The sequence below is a fragment of the Montipora foliosa genome, chromosome 12, assembly GCF_036669935.1.
Source record: "Montipora foliosa isolate CH-2021 chromosome 12, ASM3666993v2, whole genome shotgun sequence".
Lineage (NCBI taxonomy): Eukaryota > Metazoa > Cnidaria > Anthozoa > Scleractinia > Acroporidae > Montipora > Montipora foliosa.
The window spans coordinates 35,557,130-35,577,883 of record NC_090880.1 but is presented as its reverse complement, the minus strand read 5'-3'; the positions used below and the strand labels follow the sequence as shown (position 1 = coordinate 35,577,883).

General features: G+C 41.8%; 1 protein-coding gene across 1 annotated transcript; it reads right to left on the bottom strand.

The window, feature by feature from the left end:
- Positions 1-1,732: 1,732 nt before the first annotated feature.
- Positions 1,733-18,881, bottom strand: LOC137981144 (uncharacterized). The gene is made up of 4 exons (XM_068828487.1): positions 18,545-18,881; positions 11,714-11,764; positions 4,150-4,334; positions 1,733-2,095 (listed from the first exon to the last, which is right to left on the bottom strand). The coding sequence occupies exons 1-4, from the start codon at positions 18,879-18,881 to the stop codon at positions 1,733-1,735; spliced, it is 936 nt and encodes a 311-aa protein (XP_068684588.1).
- Positions 18,882-20,754: the final 1,873 nt, after the last annotated feature.

Sequence of the window (20,754 nt, the reverse complement as noted above, 5' to 3'; positions counted from 1 at the left end):
ATTTAAATCACAATAAGGCTTTAGACAACTGTTCTTTACAGAAACTACCCTAATGCAAGAAGCAAATGAAGGGATAAAAAAAATCGAAGTGAGTGAACCTCAAGCGAACGAACGAGACATCTCTCGGGAGAAGGACATACTTAGTTTTCTTCAAAACGCAAGGATTTGTCGTCGAGGTAAGATAAGAGGCGCAAGGAATTGTGGTTATGCGAGAATGGAAGAATTAAGACTCGTGGTCTGATCTTGTGTAAAAAAACCGCTCGTCCCTCAAAATTGGAACAGAAGCTTACAGCGACGTTCCCAATTCGAGGTAATTCAACCTTTAATACTGCTTAGTCGTCTGGTTCATTTTCGCTTCTTTGACACTTCTTTTATTCGTTATCAACTTTATTGCAGTTTCGTGAAAGACAAATACGACATTAAAAGCTGTCAGACTGAACTTAAGTGATGAATGGTCAGGATTTAGGATCGTCCAAGGTCTCTGGTAAACTACTCGATCTCGTGATTATCGAGAAGATTTGAGTCATGGACCACTCATTCCGATTGAAAAAAGGCCGATTGATATGGCGAATACGAAAGGCAAGCCCATGCCGTATATATCGATGGGTCTTCCATCCAGGTACCAACCCGACCGACAGGGAATAAATTTCAGTGAACATTTGTCCTGAAAGCATCTCAAAGGACGAGCAGTGTGAATCAAACGGTTATCTATAGTTAGTATTGACAATGTTGGTGATTCACAAGTCGTTCTCATGTATATTACTGTGCTCTAGTCACACGAAATGAATGACTAATAACCACAGCACTTAGTCTGACTAACTCTAAATGTTGAGAAGATTAAAAACATGCTGCACTAGGGAGTCGCCCCAAACCTGATCTGGTAACAGATGGTCTTACACGGATAAGGTTAATAGCGTATCCATCGAAAGGGGTAATAAACTCCTTGGAGTCCTAGCTGAGGAAAATCTGACATAGAAAATCACATATCGAGGAGATTTCAACGAAGATATCGTCGGGCAGGTTTGTCGATCCGAAAGCGTCCAGCTATACCAATTGAAACTAGACGAATATTATGACTATTCCAGCTGTGTAAGGAAAGGAAAGGAACTTTATTTTAAGTGTCTAGTCGTTCTAGCGCTGGAGCGCCAATTGGGGCCACTGTAAACTGAAATTAACAATTAACGCAAATCAAGTCAAATGTTGTGCGTGTGTGTACGTGCGTGTGAAGGGGGAGGGGGACAGTTTTACAGCCCAAATTCTTTCAATTTTACGCGTGTGAACGAGGCTAGTTAGGCTAATTAACACAAAGACAAAAGAATTCGGTCAATACCGGTAGCTTTCAGTACAAAGCATCAAGGGCCCGTTTCTCGAAAGTCCCGAAAAATGTTTGGGCCCGAAAAGCCATTTGTGAAACTGCCAACCGCTTGTTTTGGAAAGGCGACCTTGTAACATGTTCTCAAGCTAACTAAAAGAAATATGTCTGTGAAGTTTGACGACTTAAATCCTTTCCGTTCTTGAGGTACAAATGGAATTTTCACACCCGAAAATGCCCCGAAAAGTTTCGGGACTTTCGAGAAACGGGCCACAGGTCAGAGAACACGAAAAGCTGATGATGACGGTGGCGTTGGTGGTCGTTGTCGTCGCAGTAGTAAATAAACCAAACTCAGGATCAAGAGGATCACCCTGTCCAGTGAATGTTTCATGCTCTAATACAAGCTTAATTTTATATGTATTACTCACCTTCACTTGAGAAACGAGCGTGGGTGCTCTTTTTACTGTATATGATCATTTTAAAATGATCAATGTCAACACTCTCCCAATCGCAATGACCTCTATTCGAGATCATCAGCCAGCCTCTATCGTTGGGGCAACCACCCCAACTTACGCTCATATAAAAGTGGCGACAAAATAAGCTTTGGTATTTACACCATCCAATTATTGAGAAGTAGTTTTTTGTTTCGTACTTTATATCCCTCCACGACGACGCCTCGACAGAATATCTCGCAGGTGAGAACCAGTTGTACGGAGTTGAGGCTGTTCCATCAAATTCAGCCTTTTTCACTAGAATGGCACTCTTGTATACAGCCACTCTCACCTACAAAGAATACGAGGGAGGTTACTTGTAGTTAATTAGGCAGGATTGTATCATTTGAACAAGGTAATCACATATTAGTAACAGTTGACATTACAGCTGGCCCCGCTGTTATGTATAGTTGTATGCAGAATTCAATGTGTCCAGGGCCTAGGTAGAGGAATGGCCGTTTTCAAACGGAGCAGCTTTAGCATAAAGGCAATTGATGTTGAAGCGGGGAGAGAAGAAATCAGTGCTGAATAGGTTTAGAACTTGACTAGGTTTCCCAGTTTCAGCACTTGGTTAGGTTTACCACTGGGGCGCCCCAAGCTCAGTGTGAGGGAAAGCCTACAAAAATATAAGGATTTGTATGGGAATCCCGATAAACATCCTGAGAAGATAATTTTAAGAGAAAATTGTCAAGTAAATAAAAAGCCTAACCTTATTGCCCTTATGGGTCGCTTCCTTCCTGTGTGGTTTTTTTCTAGGTTCGACGCGAATTAAGCCCTTATCATTTCCTCGGTTGCCGACGGTTATAGTAAAATATCAAGGCTGAACTCTCAATTCTCACGAGCCCACCAAATTCAGTCAAATAAACCTGGTTAAAATGTTCCCACGATTACAATTCCCCCTTAGAATTCAATTGCAAAGGTTTTCTTTCATTTCAATCCGCTAGCCGCCAGTGACGTCAGGCGGCTGTTAGTGTCCCAAACGAGTCGATAAAACGATGAAAAAGAGCCTCTTTATCACTCAACACCACACGGCGGCCGTTGAGTTTCCGCTTGGTTATGACTCTTTGTTTGTGGCTTGGTAACGAGTCTTTGTTTTTCGTCCGTGACGACGATACCAAACAAAGACAAACAAACATTACACTCTAATCAGTTAAGTCTGTTCAAATATAAGTGCTACACGGCTAACGTTTGCAAAAACGTAATCCTTCCTCATACTTGTACATGTTAATTGCCGTGACTTTAACATCTTCAGTTCTCATGGCCTGCTCCCGTTTGACCTTGTAGCTCAGTCGGTAGAGCAGCGGTGGTCTAACCCGAAGGTCGTGGGTTCAATTGCCACCCTAGTCAGAGTTTTCCTCTGTCCTTGTTTGGGCCCGTTTCCATTAGTAGGGCTAACGCTCACATGGTTCATATGGGGTAGAAACCTAGCACATTACATTACACTCTAATCACTAAAGCCAAACAAAGACTCGTTACCAAGCCACAAACAACGACGGTGTTGAGTGTTAAAGAGGCTCTTTTTCATCGTTTTATCGATTCGTTTGGGACACTAACAGCCGCCTGACGTCACTGGCAGGGCTTCAATTCCGCGGCTAGCGGATTGAAATGAAAGGAAAAACCTTTGCCCTTGAATTCTACGGTGGAATTTTAACCATGGGAACATTCTAACCAGGAATATTTGACTGAAATTGGTGGGCTCGCGAGAATTGAGTGTTCAGCCTTGGTATTTTACTATAACCGTTGACAATCTAGGAGCTGATAACGACTTAAGGCTGGTTTTCACTAACGACGGAGTCCGAGTCATAATCAGAATCGCAGAGCGATACGATCTAGTGAAAATCAAACTGTCGGAGTCGGAAGCAGAATACTGATTCCGCTTATGATTCCGTCGCTTATAACAAAGGAGACTAATGTTGCGCATGCGCCTCATCACCCCGAAAATCCCTTGAAATTCAGTCAAATTCATTCGAAACGCGGGAACATGACAAATGGCAGATGTAGTGCTGCAATCGTTAATATTCATCGCATGTGTCCCAAAGGACGGCACACAATGAATGCAAAGATGATGAGTCACTTTACAAGCGGGCTACAATGAATGCTCCTCGGGATTAGCAGGGGTAATTACATTTTCGTCCTCGGATATTACTTTTCTAGCATTCTGATTAACTCACTAAATCTCGGATATCAGCTCATATACCGTATGATCGTACCAAGTGCTGCAAAGCTGAAAATCTGTGCCAGGAAGTTTAATTTCCACCTATATAAACGCTCAGAAATTTGTTAAAATCGAATTACATTATATTATTCTATTTTGCATGACTTACCAGGCGTTACAGTGGAACCCACCTTGGATGGATTGAACATTCTCCAGTGATATTCTGAAACTATTCGGTTTTTATAGAGACCTGTGTGTTGTTTTGTCACGTCAAGAGCCTTTGTTATGTACTCTGCAAAAGGTAACTCAGATTTGTATACTTCCCACACCCTCTCTTTGTAGGAACCAGTAATTGCTTTGAATGCCATGGTCCACCCTGTCAAACAAATTTTAAGAGAGGAGTTTATGAGAGGTTTTTTTTATCATATCAGTTATAAACGCCACTTACGCTTAAATTCAAGCTTGAACGGCCGATAAACCGTCTGGGGTACAGAAGTAGCGCTGACAGACCCAATTGAGGGTTTAATAGTACTATAAACCTGAAAGGAAAAACCCGGAATATTTCAGGTTTTACTTCGTCAGTTGCTTCAGCAGTAACGTTCATAACTGCGATGAAATTTGCATGTTGCTGTTAATTACATACTATAATCATTTCTTTCATTTCATTGACATATATATTTAGGTTTCAAGGCAGGCCTCCGGCTGAAAAAACTTTTTCATGTGGCTAGCGTTTCTCATTTTGGTGGTTCCTTCCTGATCCTCTATGAGGACGGCATTTCCCTTTTTTTGGATCACTTTGTATGGTGCTTGTTCGAAGTTTGGGGATAACTTATTTTCACGGCTCTTGTTAAGCAGGATACAATCCCCCTCTACAATATCAATGTATCCTGCTGATCGCTTGGTATCTTCATACTCCTTTTGCTTAAGCTTGGCTCGTGCATCCCTCCCACGAAGAGGCTGCTGCCAGTGGGCTTCAGTGAGTCTCTCACTAGGAATGTTGATTGTTAGAAGCTTGTCATTAAGTCGTCTACCCATTAAGAGTTCAGCACGAGATAGTCCTGTTGAAGTGTGGGGTGTAGTTCGGTAGTGAAAAAGGAAATCACGTACCGCTTTCTTCCAATCTGTGTTCTGCAAGTTTGCAATTCGTATGATCTTGAGCAGAGTCTCGTTAGCGCGTTCAACCTCACCATTCCTTTGGGGCCAGTATGGAATGCCCTTTTTCTGAGTTATTCCCAGATATTCGATAAAACCCCCGAATTGAGCAGAGGAAAATGGTGGTCCATTGTCTGTTCGGACAGTGACAGGTAGACCAAGCGTTTGGAACATACCCTCCATGGTCCTTGTAACATGTGCTGCATCTGTTTTCTTTAAGAGAATAACTTCAGGCCAGCGTGAGTAGTTGTGCATTGCCACAAGGAGATGATACCCACCGGGGATCTCCAAGAGGTCAACGGCGATGTCAGTCCAAGGACCCTCGGGGATGGCGGTTGATCGAATGGGTTCTGGTTTAATCCTTGGACCAACCAGCTGGCAGGGGTGGCATGCTCTTATGAATTCATCGACCTGCTTGTCCATGTGAGGCCACCATACCTTCTGTCTAAGCCGTGCCTTCGTACATACCATCCCTTGATGGCCCTCATGTGCAAGCTTGATAGTACGCTTCCAGAGAGACTGCGGCAAGATGATGCGGTTTCCTCGGAGAACAAGCTGTCCCAGGACCCAGATATCCTCAGCTAAGGCTTTGTACATAGTACCTGATAGACGCCCCTAATCCCCTGAGGCCATAGCTTCGCGTACTAACTGTAACGTGGGATCCTGTGATGATGCCCGTTCAACTTCCAGAGCTGTAACTGCCGCTGGTATGGCCTCAATGGCACCGCTGTAGGCATATTCTGCAATTTTGGTAGCGTCTTGGCTCTGGGGTGGGTCTAGTGGGAGCCGACTCAAGGCTTCTGCATGGTTGTCTATACCAGCTATGTGCTTGTCCACATAGCGGAACTGGTGAAGATACAGTAACCATCTTTCAATGCGCGCTGAGCGAGGCGTGCTCTTGGCGCTCAGGACTGTGATCAAAGGCTTATGATCTGTACATACCTCGAAGTCAACTCCGTACACGAAGAGGTAAAACTTCCGACAGGCCCATCGCACTGCCAAGGCCTCCGTTTCAAATTGGGAGTAGCTTGTTTCCGCATTACTAAGCCTACGGCTGGCATAGTAGACTGGCCTGTACGAGCCGTTTGGCTGTTGTTGTTCTAGAATCGCACCAAGTCCAACGGATGATGCATCTGTCACCAGGCGAGTCTTTGCAACCTTTGTGAAATAGGCCATAACTGGGGCGTTTGTTAGTAACCCCTTGATTTGCTCAAAGGCTTCTTCCTCTTTGGTACCCCATTTCCACGGCCTTCCCGACCTGGTAAAATCCCATAATGGGCTTGATATGGTTGAAAACCCTGGGATAAACTTGGCGCAAAATTTAGCAGAGCCCAGAAAGCTTGTTACTTCAGATTGGTTCTGTGGTCTTGGGGAATAAACAATGGCTTCCACCCTCTTATCGGACACTTGCTGCCCCTCCCTCGTGAGAACTTTACCCATGTAAGTCATGCTGGTAGCACTAATGACACATTTGTCATAGATCAGGGTTAAGCCATTTTCTTCAAATTTGCGCATTGCGCGTTCAAGATTTTCTTCGTGCTCGTCCTGGTAACACCCAACAACTCTGACATCATCATGCAAGTTGTGAGCCCCAGAACAGTCCTTCAGGATTTGCCATATCAGCTGTTGAAACTTCTCAGTTGCCATGTTGACTCCGAAAAACAAACGCTTGTACCGGTATAGGCCGTCTGGGGCTTCGAAGGTTGTTATGTCTCTTGAATCAGGGTGGAGCTCTATTTGGTGGAATGCCATGTTTAGGTCAAGTTTACTGAATACTTTGGCCTCGGAGATCTCTTGCAGGGTTTCTTCAACAGTAGGAACAGGGTGTTTTTCTCTAAGGATGGCACGATTGGCCTGCCTCATATCCAAACAAATTCTGATATCACCATTGGGCTTTTCCACAACCACCAGAGGATTGACCCAACCTTGGTGGGGCCATTGACTTTCTCAATGACATCCAGTTGTTCTAACTGCTTCAACTTTTCCGTTACTTTCTCACGCCTGCTGAATGGAATGCTGCGCAAGGGTTGTGCCACAGGTGCAACCCCATCATCCTGGTTCAATTTTAGCTGGTAACCTCTTAGTTTACCCAGGCCCTCAAAAATTAGATTGTGGGACAGTGACTGTTAACTCGATGCTTCCCTGAAGCTGTAGGAGTTGTGAGTGTGCATACACGTACACATTTCTGTCACATTTACTTAAGGCAACTGCACCCCCGGTAAGGGATTGAAAGACATGCTCTGACATGAGGTTACAGCTGGCTCCTGAATCAATAATGACATCAGTTGATTTATCGTTTATATACAGTTCAGCTGTCTCAAGTCCTTCAGCAACAGAGGTTTCAAAAACATAGAAGGAATCATCCTGTCGTTCATCAGAAGTGTATTGCTGGGCAATAGCATGGACTTTATCCCGCTGCCCCCCTTTGGGATGTTTGTTGTGTTTGAAGTGTGCGGTGCGGGGTGATGGGTACGGTTGATCTTGGAAATACCGACAAAAAACACCAGCATCCAAACGATTAGGTATGTCCCCATACCTTCGCCGAATTTGAGTATCATCTTTCGAAAATTCTCCGAGAAAGGCGATCCTGAAAACCATAATAAGGCTTTCTCAACATGATAGGTGCAAAATTCTCGACCAAAGGCATTTGATGTATGCGCGTTGATTCAAATCCACCAATCAGTGTATCCGACCGTTGACAGTTTCACGCAAACAGAGGGAGTTCTTCCTGTGGTCGATGATTGGAATTTGATCAAAAACAAATTAACTAATCAAAAAGTGCATATTTATAATTTTGTCCCTCTTGGAGGAAATCTGCGCTTTTGATTTTTTTGCTCTCTGCCGTGAGAAGTCTGGGAAGCTGCACGCCTTGTCTATTTATAGGACGAGGACGAGAACGAGTACGAGTACGAAATTTTATTGTTTGTTTCTGGCGAAAATACTAAGAAGACTTATAACCCGTACGATAAATCTTACTCTTTGTTAGCAGTATAGGTTGCTCAGTTATTCTTATTGCTGTTACCTGGGCCTTTTTGCTGATCGAAAAATGCCCAAACTGCTACCGTGTTGTTGACTTGTTTTGACACGGCGACATTTTTGCAAAACCTTGTACTAAAATAACGACGGTAACACGTTTTACCCGCCAAATGACGCCGGTTTTGCGCGTGCTCACTGTTGTTCTATGAGAAAATTTGGTACTCGTAGTCGTTCTCGTCCTAGAATCTAAAGATCTGTATTGTATGTGACGACGCACCGGATCTGAAGGGGAAATCAAAGCCGCGTCCCAAAAACCCGTCAAATCACCTTGGACAACGCGGAAAATAGTGTGAACTTTATTCATCTGGCTGTCCATAAAATGGATTTTCGAAAAGAACCGTCGCGATTTGAAGTTTTTATGTAATATTTTCCTCGATCAGTTGAATCGGCCGTTACAACTGTCTCAAAATGACGTGACGTCGCGCGCTCTCGCATCCTTAGGGTTGTCTGTCTGTGGTAACATGCAAATTTGATTGAGTAGTGAAACAAATTAAAAGGAGAGGGATGACTAGTTTAGATTTCTAGTATATTTTGCAATTTGCAGTTGTAAATAGGCTGGCCAGTTATCAGTAAACAGAGCTTTTAACTGAAAACGCATCTAAGTAGAGAATGTTCCCAGGTTGCATGGTTGGACCGGCTATCTCGATGTTATAACATCAGAAAAACCGGCTAAACAAGCTTAAATGCAACAACACTTGACTGATGTCCCTCACACGTCTAGCGTCCAAGTATCGCTGGGATGCTATTCTACCCTTTCACGCCGCAGTTTTGGACCGCATCGAAGCCGGCCTCGCCAATCCAGAATATCTAAATGGCGGCCATTTTGGAAAAAGGTTGTTGGAGTGACGATTTTAATGAAATCGAGCGTTTTAATATCACCGAGTCAAACCGTCTTCCCGCGGAATTGCCCTCTCCAAGCAACAACAACGCCCACTTCACAACAACCAGTACAGCGCAATTATTGTCGTGAGTGGAACCGTACAGGATACTGCAGCAACGCGTCACATCAACATGCAGTGGAACATATTTGCGCGTATTGCAAACTTCCGGATCACACCATCGCTTCGTGCCCGTCCCGACCAACGCCTCCCTCGTCCGTTCGACTCTTCCCCTCACCTCCACCTGCCTCTGACCAACCCAATTTTCTCCTCTCCTTGCACGTTCCGACCTTGCCACCAGGTCAACTTTCACTCTGTCGCAGCCACTCGCATGCTGCAATTGTTCGTCATATTCTCTGCCATGTTTTTCTCAAAATCGCCGCTCCCGAATGCTTTTGGCGTTCGCATTCCCGTTCCGTCTAAATTGAATCTTCCTTTTTGGAATTCCGCCCTTGAACACTATTCTGATTGTATCGTCGCTGAATTTCTCGCTTCGGTTGGCCAATCAAATACGGCGCTGCCGCCCTGCCAGAACCGTCATCATTTAACCAATCTTTCAGCGATCCGCTTTCCTGATACCATCGATACCTATTTGTTCACTGAGATACAACATGAAGCCACGGGTGGGCCTTTCATTTGCAATCCGACAGCTCTGCAAACTTTCCCGCTTCAAACTTTTCCTAAAGACGAAAGTAAACGACGCGTCGTTTTGGATCTAAGCTTTCCCCAGGGCGCCTCGGTCAACGATGGAATTCCTACGGGTTCTCTTCTGGACGAGCCATTCCACCACACTCTCCCTCGTTCTGCTTATTTCGTCGACCTTATCGTAGCCATGCAAGGGCCCAGGTTCTTAGCTTTTCAAGGAAGATTTGAAGCGCGCGTACCGACAAATACCCGTTGATCCCAAACTGATTACATCCCTCTTGGTTACCACTAGCAAGATTTATTATATTTCGACCTGGTTCTACCGTTTGGTCTCCGCTCGGTTACTCTTGCTTGTCAGCGTACTACCAACGCTATAGCTCACATTTGCCGTATAGCATATCACCACGACTGCGTGAACTACATCGACGACTTCGGCGGCGTTGAGGCTTCCTACGACGGCGCGCTACTCGCGTTGGGTCTCGAACCCTCGTCGACAAAGCACTGTCCTCCCTCCACCAGATCAGTCCTTCGATCCTGGAGCTATCCACCATCACCTCTTGTTTTTTACTGTTCTTTCTCTCAAACGTTAACGAGGGACGCCGGTTTGTTCGGAGAAGAGACGGAGTAATTCCTGTTTTCCTCGCTTTCAACTGTATTCTTATCAGCAGTCCTGCGCACATTAAACCTTAAAAAGGTTAAAAGGCTACCTTAATAACCGATCTCAAGTGTCGTACCGGTCTCATGTAATCCCTTCATAATTTCAGACCGGACGCATGTTAACTTAATCAGTCGTACCTGTCTCATGTAAGCAGGTCCGGGGTCAGGCCACGGATAGAATACTGTTTTGCATTAACAGTCATCATGTAAGTTTAGGCAGAACAAGGGACTCTATACTAATTCCTTTCTTAGTTTCAAATCCGTAAAGTTCTTGATGTTCTTCAGTATTGCTAAACTGTGGCAGCCTTGACAAACATGCTTAATGTCCTCGTCACATTTAATTTAGAGCCTTATCTGAAATGGCGACAGTAGGGCGTAGACAGCAGCATAGCCTTCGTCTTGCTAGGATTGAAGGCAAGATGAGACTCATGATCAGTTACTGACCAGCAGCTTGCGATATTAAGTGATGAATTCAACTTTTCGTGTCCTATCAGGAGAAACCGACACTATTTCGTGTACTAAACTATAGTTACTCAAGTTCGTTTTCTTAAAAGGCAATTTGTCAGGATTCATGTATTTGATTAAATGCCTCGGCGTTTATCATTCCTCCCACAAGCAAATCGTACAGTGTGAGATGCAAACAAATATTTATCTAACATTTGTCTTTTGGGCTATTCACCGCCATTATTTTATTGTGACACAAAATTGGCGACAAGTGCAATGATTGCTTTTCAAATTCTTGCAAAGAACTTGATAATGCTTGGAGACCTCCATTTAGGGGCAAAAACCAACGTTTATTTGAGGTTAACGTTAATCAGTTCATCCGAGCAAAAATAGAAGACAAGGCAACGACGATGTCCACGAGACCGAGAACGACAGGACAAAATAGTTGTAATGAGTAACAACAATGGCTTTATGGGCAATGCACGTGGGTTTTAGACTTACGTACATTTTGTTGTCGTTCTTCTCCTGACAACGTGAAATGGCCAAATTTGATCATCAACAACATCCATGCCACTTCTATTTCTTGGGAGTTTGCAAGCTTTCAACGGCGAACGACTTGGAATAATCGGGGAAAGACTGGAATAACGCAAAGTTACATTTCGTAGCCATCGTTGTCCATGCTTAAACTCAGGGTGCGTTCGATTGACCATATTCCGGAATAAGAATACTTGGAGTGATGAGATAAAACGGCATGTCTAGCGTTTTGAAACAACAAGGATAATAAAGATATGTTTAAAATAGCATTTTAGCAGGTTTTTGACAATTTTAATGTGAATCTCCGTAAAAACGAAGGATTTCTATCTTCTATTCTACGTATTCCTATTCCGGAATACGGTCAATCGAACGCACCCTCAGTTACATGTATATGGTAATTTTAAGTTACCTCCTGATTTCATGTCACAATAGACCGGAAAGGAAGTGGATAAGGGACCCTCTGTGAAAAAAAATTGAAATGAAGAACAATATGACAATGGGGAAAGATGAACGTGCTCTTATGTATTTCGGGTAGATTTAAGATGATATTTTCCGCACCGGCGTACGAGCCGGGAAAGACGCTGTTACACTGTGAAATGTTTCGTGCAACTTGTCTCGCAATGTTTTGGCGACAAAACATTGCGAGACAAGTTGCACCAAACATTTCAAAGTGTAAAGGCGCTGTTACACTAGGCAATTTCTCTTGCAACTTGTCTCGCACTTTTGTTGTTGCGCGTTGCCATACAGGTTGCTTGAATCGTGTTACACTGGGCAACGTTTCTTGAAACTTGTCTCGCTCGCGACGGTGACAAACAGCGTGGAGGACTGGCTCTATAAACAACATTAATTGGCGCAAAAATAAAAAAACGATGAATTGTGGTAGTAGAAAAAGAAAATATTTTGCTTTACGGGTAATAGCCGATTTGTCAACTGAAGACGAAAATGGGGATTGTTTCCATCAAGGCGAAATCGCGTTAACTGGGTCAGGCCCTGGATGACAAGAAGGGAAGAAAGAGGGGTATTTTACCAACTTGCGAGGGAGCGTGCTGTAGAGGATGCTGGCGGATACAGAGATTTCTTTAGAGTTAACAGCCAACAGTTCGAGTTTTTATTCAATGCAGTTTCACACCGAATATCTAAGCAAGATACAAAATTACGATCAATTATCAAACCTGCTGAAAGGCTTGCTGTCACGCTAAGATATTTGGTGACAGGTGAAACCTTCAAGTCATTGGAGTACTCGTTTAGGATCAATAGAACTATGCAACACTTTCTTCATCTCCTCTACCATCATATTAAATTGCTGTGAAAGGGTTTGCGAATCAGCAAATTTTATTTTCTTGTCTTTGTATTCCACATCGATGGGCGTTCTTTCAACGCTTGAATCAACCCTTTTTTTCCCTCATCTGTAATTTTGGTAGCTGTCGTGAGTTCAGGCGCCACTTTGTCCTCGAATGAAACCTTACGTGCACAAAAAGAGCAATTTGATTGACCAATGCCATTAAACGTTGCGACACAAGTTGCAGGGAAGGTGTTACACTGCGCAACGTGGGAAAAATCCCTTGCAACGTTGAGAGACGCGTTGCGGAAAGTAGATCTGACTTCTTCTTTTTGCAACGATTGCGGCAACAAAAAAATTCCGAGGAATGTGTAGCAGGGTATGTTACAGTAGGCAATATTTCGTGCAACTTGTGTCGCAACAAAATTGCCAGACAAGTCGCAAGAGAAATTGCCTAGTGTAATAACAGAATCCTTCCAACATTTCAGCCAAAACCGTAGCTCGTAATTTTTTTAAACCGATAACCTTCTGGCACTTAAAGAAGAATCAGGAATGTAATTTTCCGCACGTCAATCGTTCATTTTCTCCTTCCCTCCTCAAAAATACTGCGTGTTTATCCTGAAACGCCTTGATATCATGCTTGGCCGCTAACTTGTCCAGGTTGGCCGCCATTTATGAATTCGATGTATAGGACTTCAAAGTGATTTTAATATCATCAAAGAAAGAAAAAATTGAAATGGAAAGTTAAAAGGGGTGATAAACTTTCTTTCACCACTATGCTACGAAATTGTTTGATCGATTGCGACGCTTGTAAATGTAAGCAGTACACAAAAGACTGCAAATGTCAAGGTTGACTACGTATACTCTTTCTACAATCTTACATTTTCTCTTAAATTTTGTTTTAATTATTTGCCACACAGAAAAATTGACAAACAAAGAAGAGAAGTTAAGAAAGAAGATTAACGATTACACTGCTAGCGAGGAGGCCTAAAAGAAACTACTAAGCTTACTTGTTATATGGCTAGTGTTTCTGACCGATATAACGCTTGCTGTGATTGGTTAAGAGCAACTACGCGCTTGCGCATTCTCCCGTAATGCCCAAGGGCCGATTATGGATTATGCAAATTAGCGTTTTCTTCTTCAGAACCGTTCTGTTAGCCATATAATAAACAACTCAAGAGCGAATGTTCCCAATGGTGAAACATATCGCGGCAACAGCCAAACAATAAATTCCGCTCACATTCTCAGGTTAGGTAGGCCTTAGTGTGAAACAAATCACGACATACTCGATAATAACCGAATTCCGTCTAAATGCCGCTTTTGGAGCTCAAAATTTACAACGAATCTCGAAGCTTCGTGTCACAAAATGAAACAACCTGGACCGATAAAAACTATCAAGGTCTTCGTTTTCGACACTACCGATTTTATTATACCGTTGACAACCGAGAAATGGAAAAGTTGTATCTGGGAAATAACCACACAGGAAGGAAGATACCCACAATGGCAATGAGGTTAGGCTTTTGAATTGAATTTCTTTTTTCATATAATTACCTTCTTGCGCCTTTTGTCGGGATTCCCATAGAAATCCTTATATTTTTGTCGGCCCTGTTCAAAATGACCTTGGGGCGCCTGTGATGTCGTCAGCCTATTGCTATTTCGTTGCTCTGTGCCTTTTTCACAGTGTTTTGTACTCAGTCCACGTCTTATACCTGGTCCGCAATTGGCTGTAATTTGTTAGCGAGTGTTAGCGCACGTTTACAGCCCGGTCTTATGACAAATAAATTAGATTATTGTGTTGAAAAATTTTGTCGAAACAAGCGGCGACTCGGTGGTTTAGTGGTTCGGTTCGATTCCCGGGCCCAGATATCTGGGTTGAGTTTTGAAAGAAAAATTTTTAATTCCCAGAATTCCTTTGCAGCTGTCAGTCTCATGAAATAATGATAACCGTATGTTCAAAGCCGGTTGATACTATATGATTATCGTAATAGCATTGTCCAGAATGAGTTGAGAGGAGATATATTTGATTCAGCAACTACGAGAAAAAATACATGAAATAGAAGTGAAACTAGAAAGATTGAGCTGCATATATTTCTGAGTCTAGGGTATTCCGCGCACACGCTCTTCCATGTTTTAAGGAGCATTCGAAATCTTGATCTAAAGCGACTCCTGGACGGTAATTTATCGTTTCCAAACTTGTTAACTTTTTGTCTCCATTGCAAAACGAGCAGAGACGTTATTCGGACAGTCAAGCAAAACCCGAACGCTCTCACGAAAAACCTGAAAACTTCGAGAGCACGTGAACAAAACATGCTGGTATGCCGCCAAAAACGTTGTCAATTTCACGACATAACCGCCAACGTTTCATTGGTCAAAAGTGACACATAACCGAGTAACCGGACAAACCGTTAACGTTTGAAAAGTAAAACTTCGCGCAAAATCCTTCACGCTTCAAGGATGGACACAAATGGTAGTAAAAATGTAGTAGAAGGCAGGACATTGGTGTGAGTCGCTTCTGCCAAAAAATTGTCGATGGCGTTGCTTGCGCGATGGAATGCACGCTGAAACATTACAAATACACTTACCGAAAGCGTCAGAAGTTTCATCTCCGGCAGGTTAGTTTTTGCAGGTTGCAGGTTGCAGGTTGCAGGTTGAAATTTACTGTGACTGTTACATGAATAGCTAACCTTAGGCCTAATTAGGCCTAAAGAAACGTTTTTTAGGCCTAAGGAGGCCTAAAGAAACGTTTTTAGGCCTAATTAGGCCCAAGGTTAGCTATTCATGTAACAGTCACAGTAAATTTCAACCTGCAACCTGCAACCTGCAACCAAAACTAACCTGCCGTTTCATCTCCACTCGCTGGGAATGTTCGATTAATAACCCTTTCACTTAACCACTAGACTACTGTATCGCTAAATTACAAAACTCTTTTTAAAAAGATATTAATATATTTTTTCTTCCGAATGCTGCTGTAAACGTGTATTATCACCGGCTAAGAAACAAGTTTAAAAAGGAGAAAATGTCGGTTACCAAACCTTAAGAGAAAGCTAACCATTTTAAAACCAAGTACTAGACTTAACCACTATTCAGCAATGATTTTGTATGTACTAATTAGATTTCATAAATAATCGGTGCAATTGTCAGCCAGTTGATCTTTAGTTGTTAAGTGGATAAAAACAGTTCCTTTACATTGGGAGCTACGGGTTCAAATCCCTTCCACGGATGTCATTTTCCTTTTTTTCTTTTCATCTGCTACCACAAGTCCTGGGACAGAGTAATCCTAAAATGACGATAACAATCATTCCAGGGAAAATTACGAATTGTCGATAATAGTCATTTCAGAGAAAGAGGATATGTTGGCTCCTTTGATGTTTGCAGAGCTTCAAAACCAGTCCCCTCCCTCTATTGTGTAAACTATGGTTGCAGTGAGAAACACATGTATCTTGTAGAAAAAGACCATAAAAAGTGAGCCGTAATGGAACAGTTGTCTCTGCGACAAATTGAAAAAACTAGAAACAACGATTCATCGGAGCGAGAAAGTGGACGGCCAGTGCAGAGGAAAATAGGGAGCTTAAGCAACGACAACGGCGACGGCAACGAGAACGGCACAAATTTGCATATTTAGTGGCCAAAAACAATAACTTTGCACGCCCAGGACGTGCGTTTTTCACTTTTGTCCATTCCTTTGTCGTCGTCAGCAAAACTACAACGTGAGATAGCCAAATTTGAGGTTTTATGACGAACGTCAGCACTTGAGGATAAATTTTCATTCTCTCCCCTAGTATAAAGTAAGCGCCGTTCCGACCAGTATCATTTTTGAGAAACTACCACACCCTACTTAAGGTTGAAATAGTCACGAAGGGATCACCTTAACGTGAATTTATATTTTGAGATGACGTTTTGGTTGCCGTCGCCGTCGTCGTTGCTTAACCTCCCCATTATTTCAGTGGAGCCATCTTTATAATAAAGTCCACTACTCAACAATGAAACAGTGCTATTTATCATCGAAATTAAGAAAAATCAAACGTAGTAAACTCTTCGAAGACAACCACAAAGGGTCTGGGATCAATTCTTTCGGTGCAATAAATCATTACTGTTCAAAAAATTACCGTGAAGCGTGAGGCAAGCATTTATTGCTTTTGTTCTGTACAATCGGCTGCCACCAAGACCGACAAAAATTGGAAAAAAGACCAAGGGGTGTCCAATAACGGACGTAAGTACTGAACAAAAATTAGAGAACGAATTTTAATGGTCTTCAAAAGGCCTTCAAAGGCAAGTAAGCTCACCACAAGAAACGATTGACAGTGCAAGTGGCTAGGAGATCACTTTGATTGAGCAACGAATACCGTACGGTTGAATTCTCAATGCAGTGTACAACAGAAATCACGTAGATTTCTCACTCCAAATATTCTTGTAACGTTACTCTGCTCACTTCATTTTCGAAAAAAAAGTTCCAGTCTTCCCAATGAATCAAGGAAATATCCACTCAAAAAGTGAATAAAATTTCTTCTTTGTGTTCTTGTCGCAGTAGTGAATATCCCACAGTGCAGCACAAAAACAGGTGCAAATTTGTTTATTCACCGGGGAGAGGAGTGACAAACTTGCAAACATCAATCCGCAACACGTTGAAAAAAGAAAAACAATTTAACTTTTAAAATCGCGTAGTGACCCCTTTTTTTTATTATAAAAAAAGGAAGTTTAAGGCTAATTGAAGTCGGGATTAATTTACTCGCTGACGCGAGTAGCTTTTAGAATTGCGTTTGTGGCTTACGCGCGCGCTCAGCCGAAAACCCTTTCGAGTAGGTGACGCATGCGTAAATGCTGATCTTGTAACTCCCTCATTTTTCCTGATTTTGCAACTTTACTCGTTTATATCACTGCTTCCGGACGGTGAATTTTTTCATTTTTTGCATGTTAGCTTAGATTAATTTAAACCGCTTGTCTTGCAAATTTAAAAAATATCTGTAGGTGAAAAAAGAAGTTAGAGACACATTTCAAAAAAACTGATTTTTCCGAAAAACTGCCTACAGATTTTGTTGAATTTTAAATATTTTAGAGAGTATTTCTAACATTATCTGTTGACGCTGAATGGAAAAATTTCACCGTCCCGTTTCTTCAATAAAGACAACATATGTTGATTTTAAGGCTCAAGGAAATGCCTAATATCGTTGCCATGGTAACGTTATTTTGGAGGAAAATATAATGTGAGAAATCTACGATGGGTACTTAACGCCCTAACCAAATTTCGTCTTGATGTGATTATCCTAACTGTATCTGAGGACAGAATATGTTTATTTGTTTGAGAAAAGGAGAAACTATTTCGAGCCTCCTTAACTCAGGCCTAACCCAAATAAAGTATCTAGCGCTCGTTTAACCTTCAAGTCGGCGACGGAGATTACAATCAAATAGCTTTGAGATCAAATATTACAAACATTTAGTTGAAATATAAAGAAGTGAAAAATTTACAAGTTAAAAATAATTTAACGCAAGAGGAACAATGAAATATCTAAGATTGTGGTAAAGTGGTAAAGAATGCCTTAGGTACTCTTTTTAAACGAAGCTGTTGAGGTAGAATTAGTTGATATCATTGTTATGAGAACAAGTCCTTGGTAGCAAACAGAAAATTGTTTGATGTTAATCCAACAGAAAAGCAAAATGAACGAGTAACAAGGGTGAATTTGTCTGTTTAGAGTAAATTTGCTAGCTAACTTGGGAGGAAGACTTTGCGTAAGAATTTGACAGAAGAACATGAATTGACCAAGTTGTAAGTTGTTATATATTCCGCATGCTTATGAACATTTGTGAGTTTGTCAGTATTAATCAAAGGACTACACAAGTCAAGGTTTCTAGAAAAGACTCGTGAGAAACGTTAGGAGCCTTAGTCAGAGATGTGTAATTCAACAATCTGAGCTGGGTCAGGTAAGCTTATGTCACCACTCGTCAAAATGGTGTTTTTCAAATTACCTCCAAGACGAATCCAGTACACTCCATCACTGAGTTGTTTACCGTCGGCTCTATCTAAAATATCCTTGCAAGAAGCTCCCGGGTTAAGCTCCGTTCCAAATTTATGAGTCTCTTTCAACTCAAAGGCTTTCCATTTGCCATTCAAGCAAAGATACAATTCTCCCTTGTCGTACTTTAACGCTCCGTCGTGAGCTTTGCTACCGCAGGCACAGGATCCATCTCCGAGCTTAAAAATTGTTGGAATGACTTCGTGGCAATTAAGGGTCTCTGGTACACATAATTGGCCACTTACAACGGCAGCTAATAAGACAACAAGACTCAACAAGACAATCTTCATGTTTATGTGGCTTTGTATCACTGTTCGTCTTTTTAGTGTTGTGTAGCCGCGGTTTTGGCGGGAAAGTGATGTATTTACGTAGTCCATAAATAGACCTTTTTCGCTTGTACATTTTGTTTTCCCAATACAGATCATGTGATAATACTCAGGAGGTTTGGTCCTTTGTTTTGTTAATTATATTCATACTTGCATGCACTCTTTTTAATGAACAAAACAAAGGACCAAACCTCCTAAGTATTCTCGGTTTTCACATGACGTCACGACCGCCATATTGGTGCCCTAAACAAAGGAAACGCGGCCATGTTGGTGCCCCGACCAAATCCTCCGGGAATTTAACTCTATTATTATGCAAATGCTTCCTTTTGTTTTCGTTGAAAAACATGGCTGTTGATCACGTGAGTGAAAACCAGCAATTATCACATGATCTGTATTGGGAAAACTAAATGTACAAGCGAAAGAGGTCTATTGCGGACATTGAAGACAAACAAGACGTCCCAACAATGGCGTTTACGTGGGATACCTTTTTTAACAACAAAGTATATTAAAGAATCGTAAATGTAGTGATCTGGCCTACAATTCTAAAATGAAGAGAAGATATTCAAAAGATCCAAACAACCAAATTCAGGAATGAAATTGTATTAAAGGAAGATAAGGCACACGAAAGTGACCTGTTTTCCGTTTAAACTTAATATCTGGACACTATCATATTTATATAGTGGTATGTACTTTTTTCTCTGTGAGAGACGATTAGTTTAAAAATCTTGAAGAGACGACTGTCCTGGCATTCGGAATGTTCACTTCCTGTTTCCATCCTTGGCTTAAAAACTTCTCTTGCTAAAGCTCCGTAATATCTACGTGCAACAAGTATGGTGTCTGAAATCCTACAACAAAAATGCAATGCTTCTACCATGTTTAAAATCAATGTTGCTTCTATATGATGAGAATTTATTTTGCCCTTTGCTTTCAAAGCAAAGGGCAAAAATACATTCTCATCATATAGAAGCCTTTGCAAAAGGGGTGTTAACACCGCAGCCATGATGGAAAGATTGGTATATGAACACAGGAAATGTCTTGTGAGAAGCAGTTGATTGTGTTCACAACATGAGACAATAAGTCAAAAAATCAATGTCTTATAACAATAATTATTATGACATAACTTTAATTTGTTGATTATCACGTGGTGAACAAATTGAATTTTTGTTGTTATGACAAAAAGTGACTTTAATTCCTCTGTCATTAAGTGAAGCCTACATATGTGATATCAATTTGTCCATTATAATTCTCTAACTGTAAACATGCCTGCAGCCAAAACTTAAAAAAAACTGATTCCGGGTGATTTGTTTCAGAGAATCAATAAAAATAGCAAAGCTAAGTTCAAGAAAAATGTCAACCGGCTGCACATGAAAAGATCCCTGGTTAAACAATAATATATTGGTGAAATGCCTTCAATCATTCGTTTCCTGATCCGCGTGTTGCGACTGTCTACAGGCTGTCTTTTACATGCAGGCCTTGTGTGCTTGTTTACCTTTCATCCAACCAACATGTTTTTCTGTTCCAGATAACAAAAGGATTTATAAAGCTTCCTCTGTTCTATTAAATTCGGTTCTATGGTGAAAACAGCTACAGATTTCTTTACTAAAACATCACCTAGAAGATTCCCAACCAGGGAAAAGTAGGATATTTTTGCAATTTTTGCCATCTGAAAAGGTCATCTAGCAGTTTCGGATGAGGGATAATAGAATTTCCGGGGTTACACCGGGATTTTCCTGAATAATGCCAGCGGGAATGGGATTTGGAAGCTGCCCCCCCACCTTCAGGACCCTCAACTAAAGGTTATGGGGTTACACAAATTACGGGGTTGCGCTAGTTAGCC

Coding starts and splice junctions, on each gene's coding strand:
- LOC137981144 (XM_068828487.1), bottom strand. CDS start 18,881: ATGAAGATTGTCTTGTTGAGTCTTGTTGTCTTATTAGCTGCCGTTGTA. Junction 11,765..18,544: donor GTACTGGATTCGTCTTGGAG/GTAATTTGAAAA, acceptor TTTTTTTCACAG/AGGGTCCCTTATCCACTTCC. Junction 4,335..11,713: donor TTGTGACATGAAATCAGGAG/GTAACTTAAAAT, acceptor TTTGTTTGACAG/GGTGGACCATGGCATTCAAA.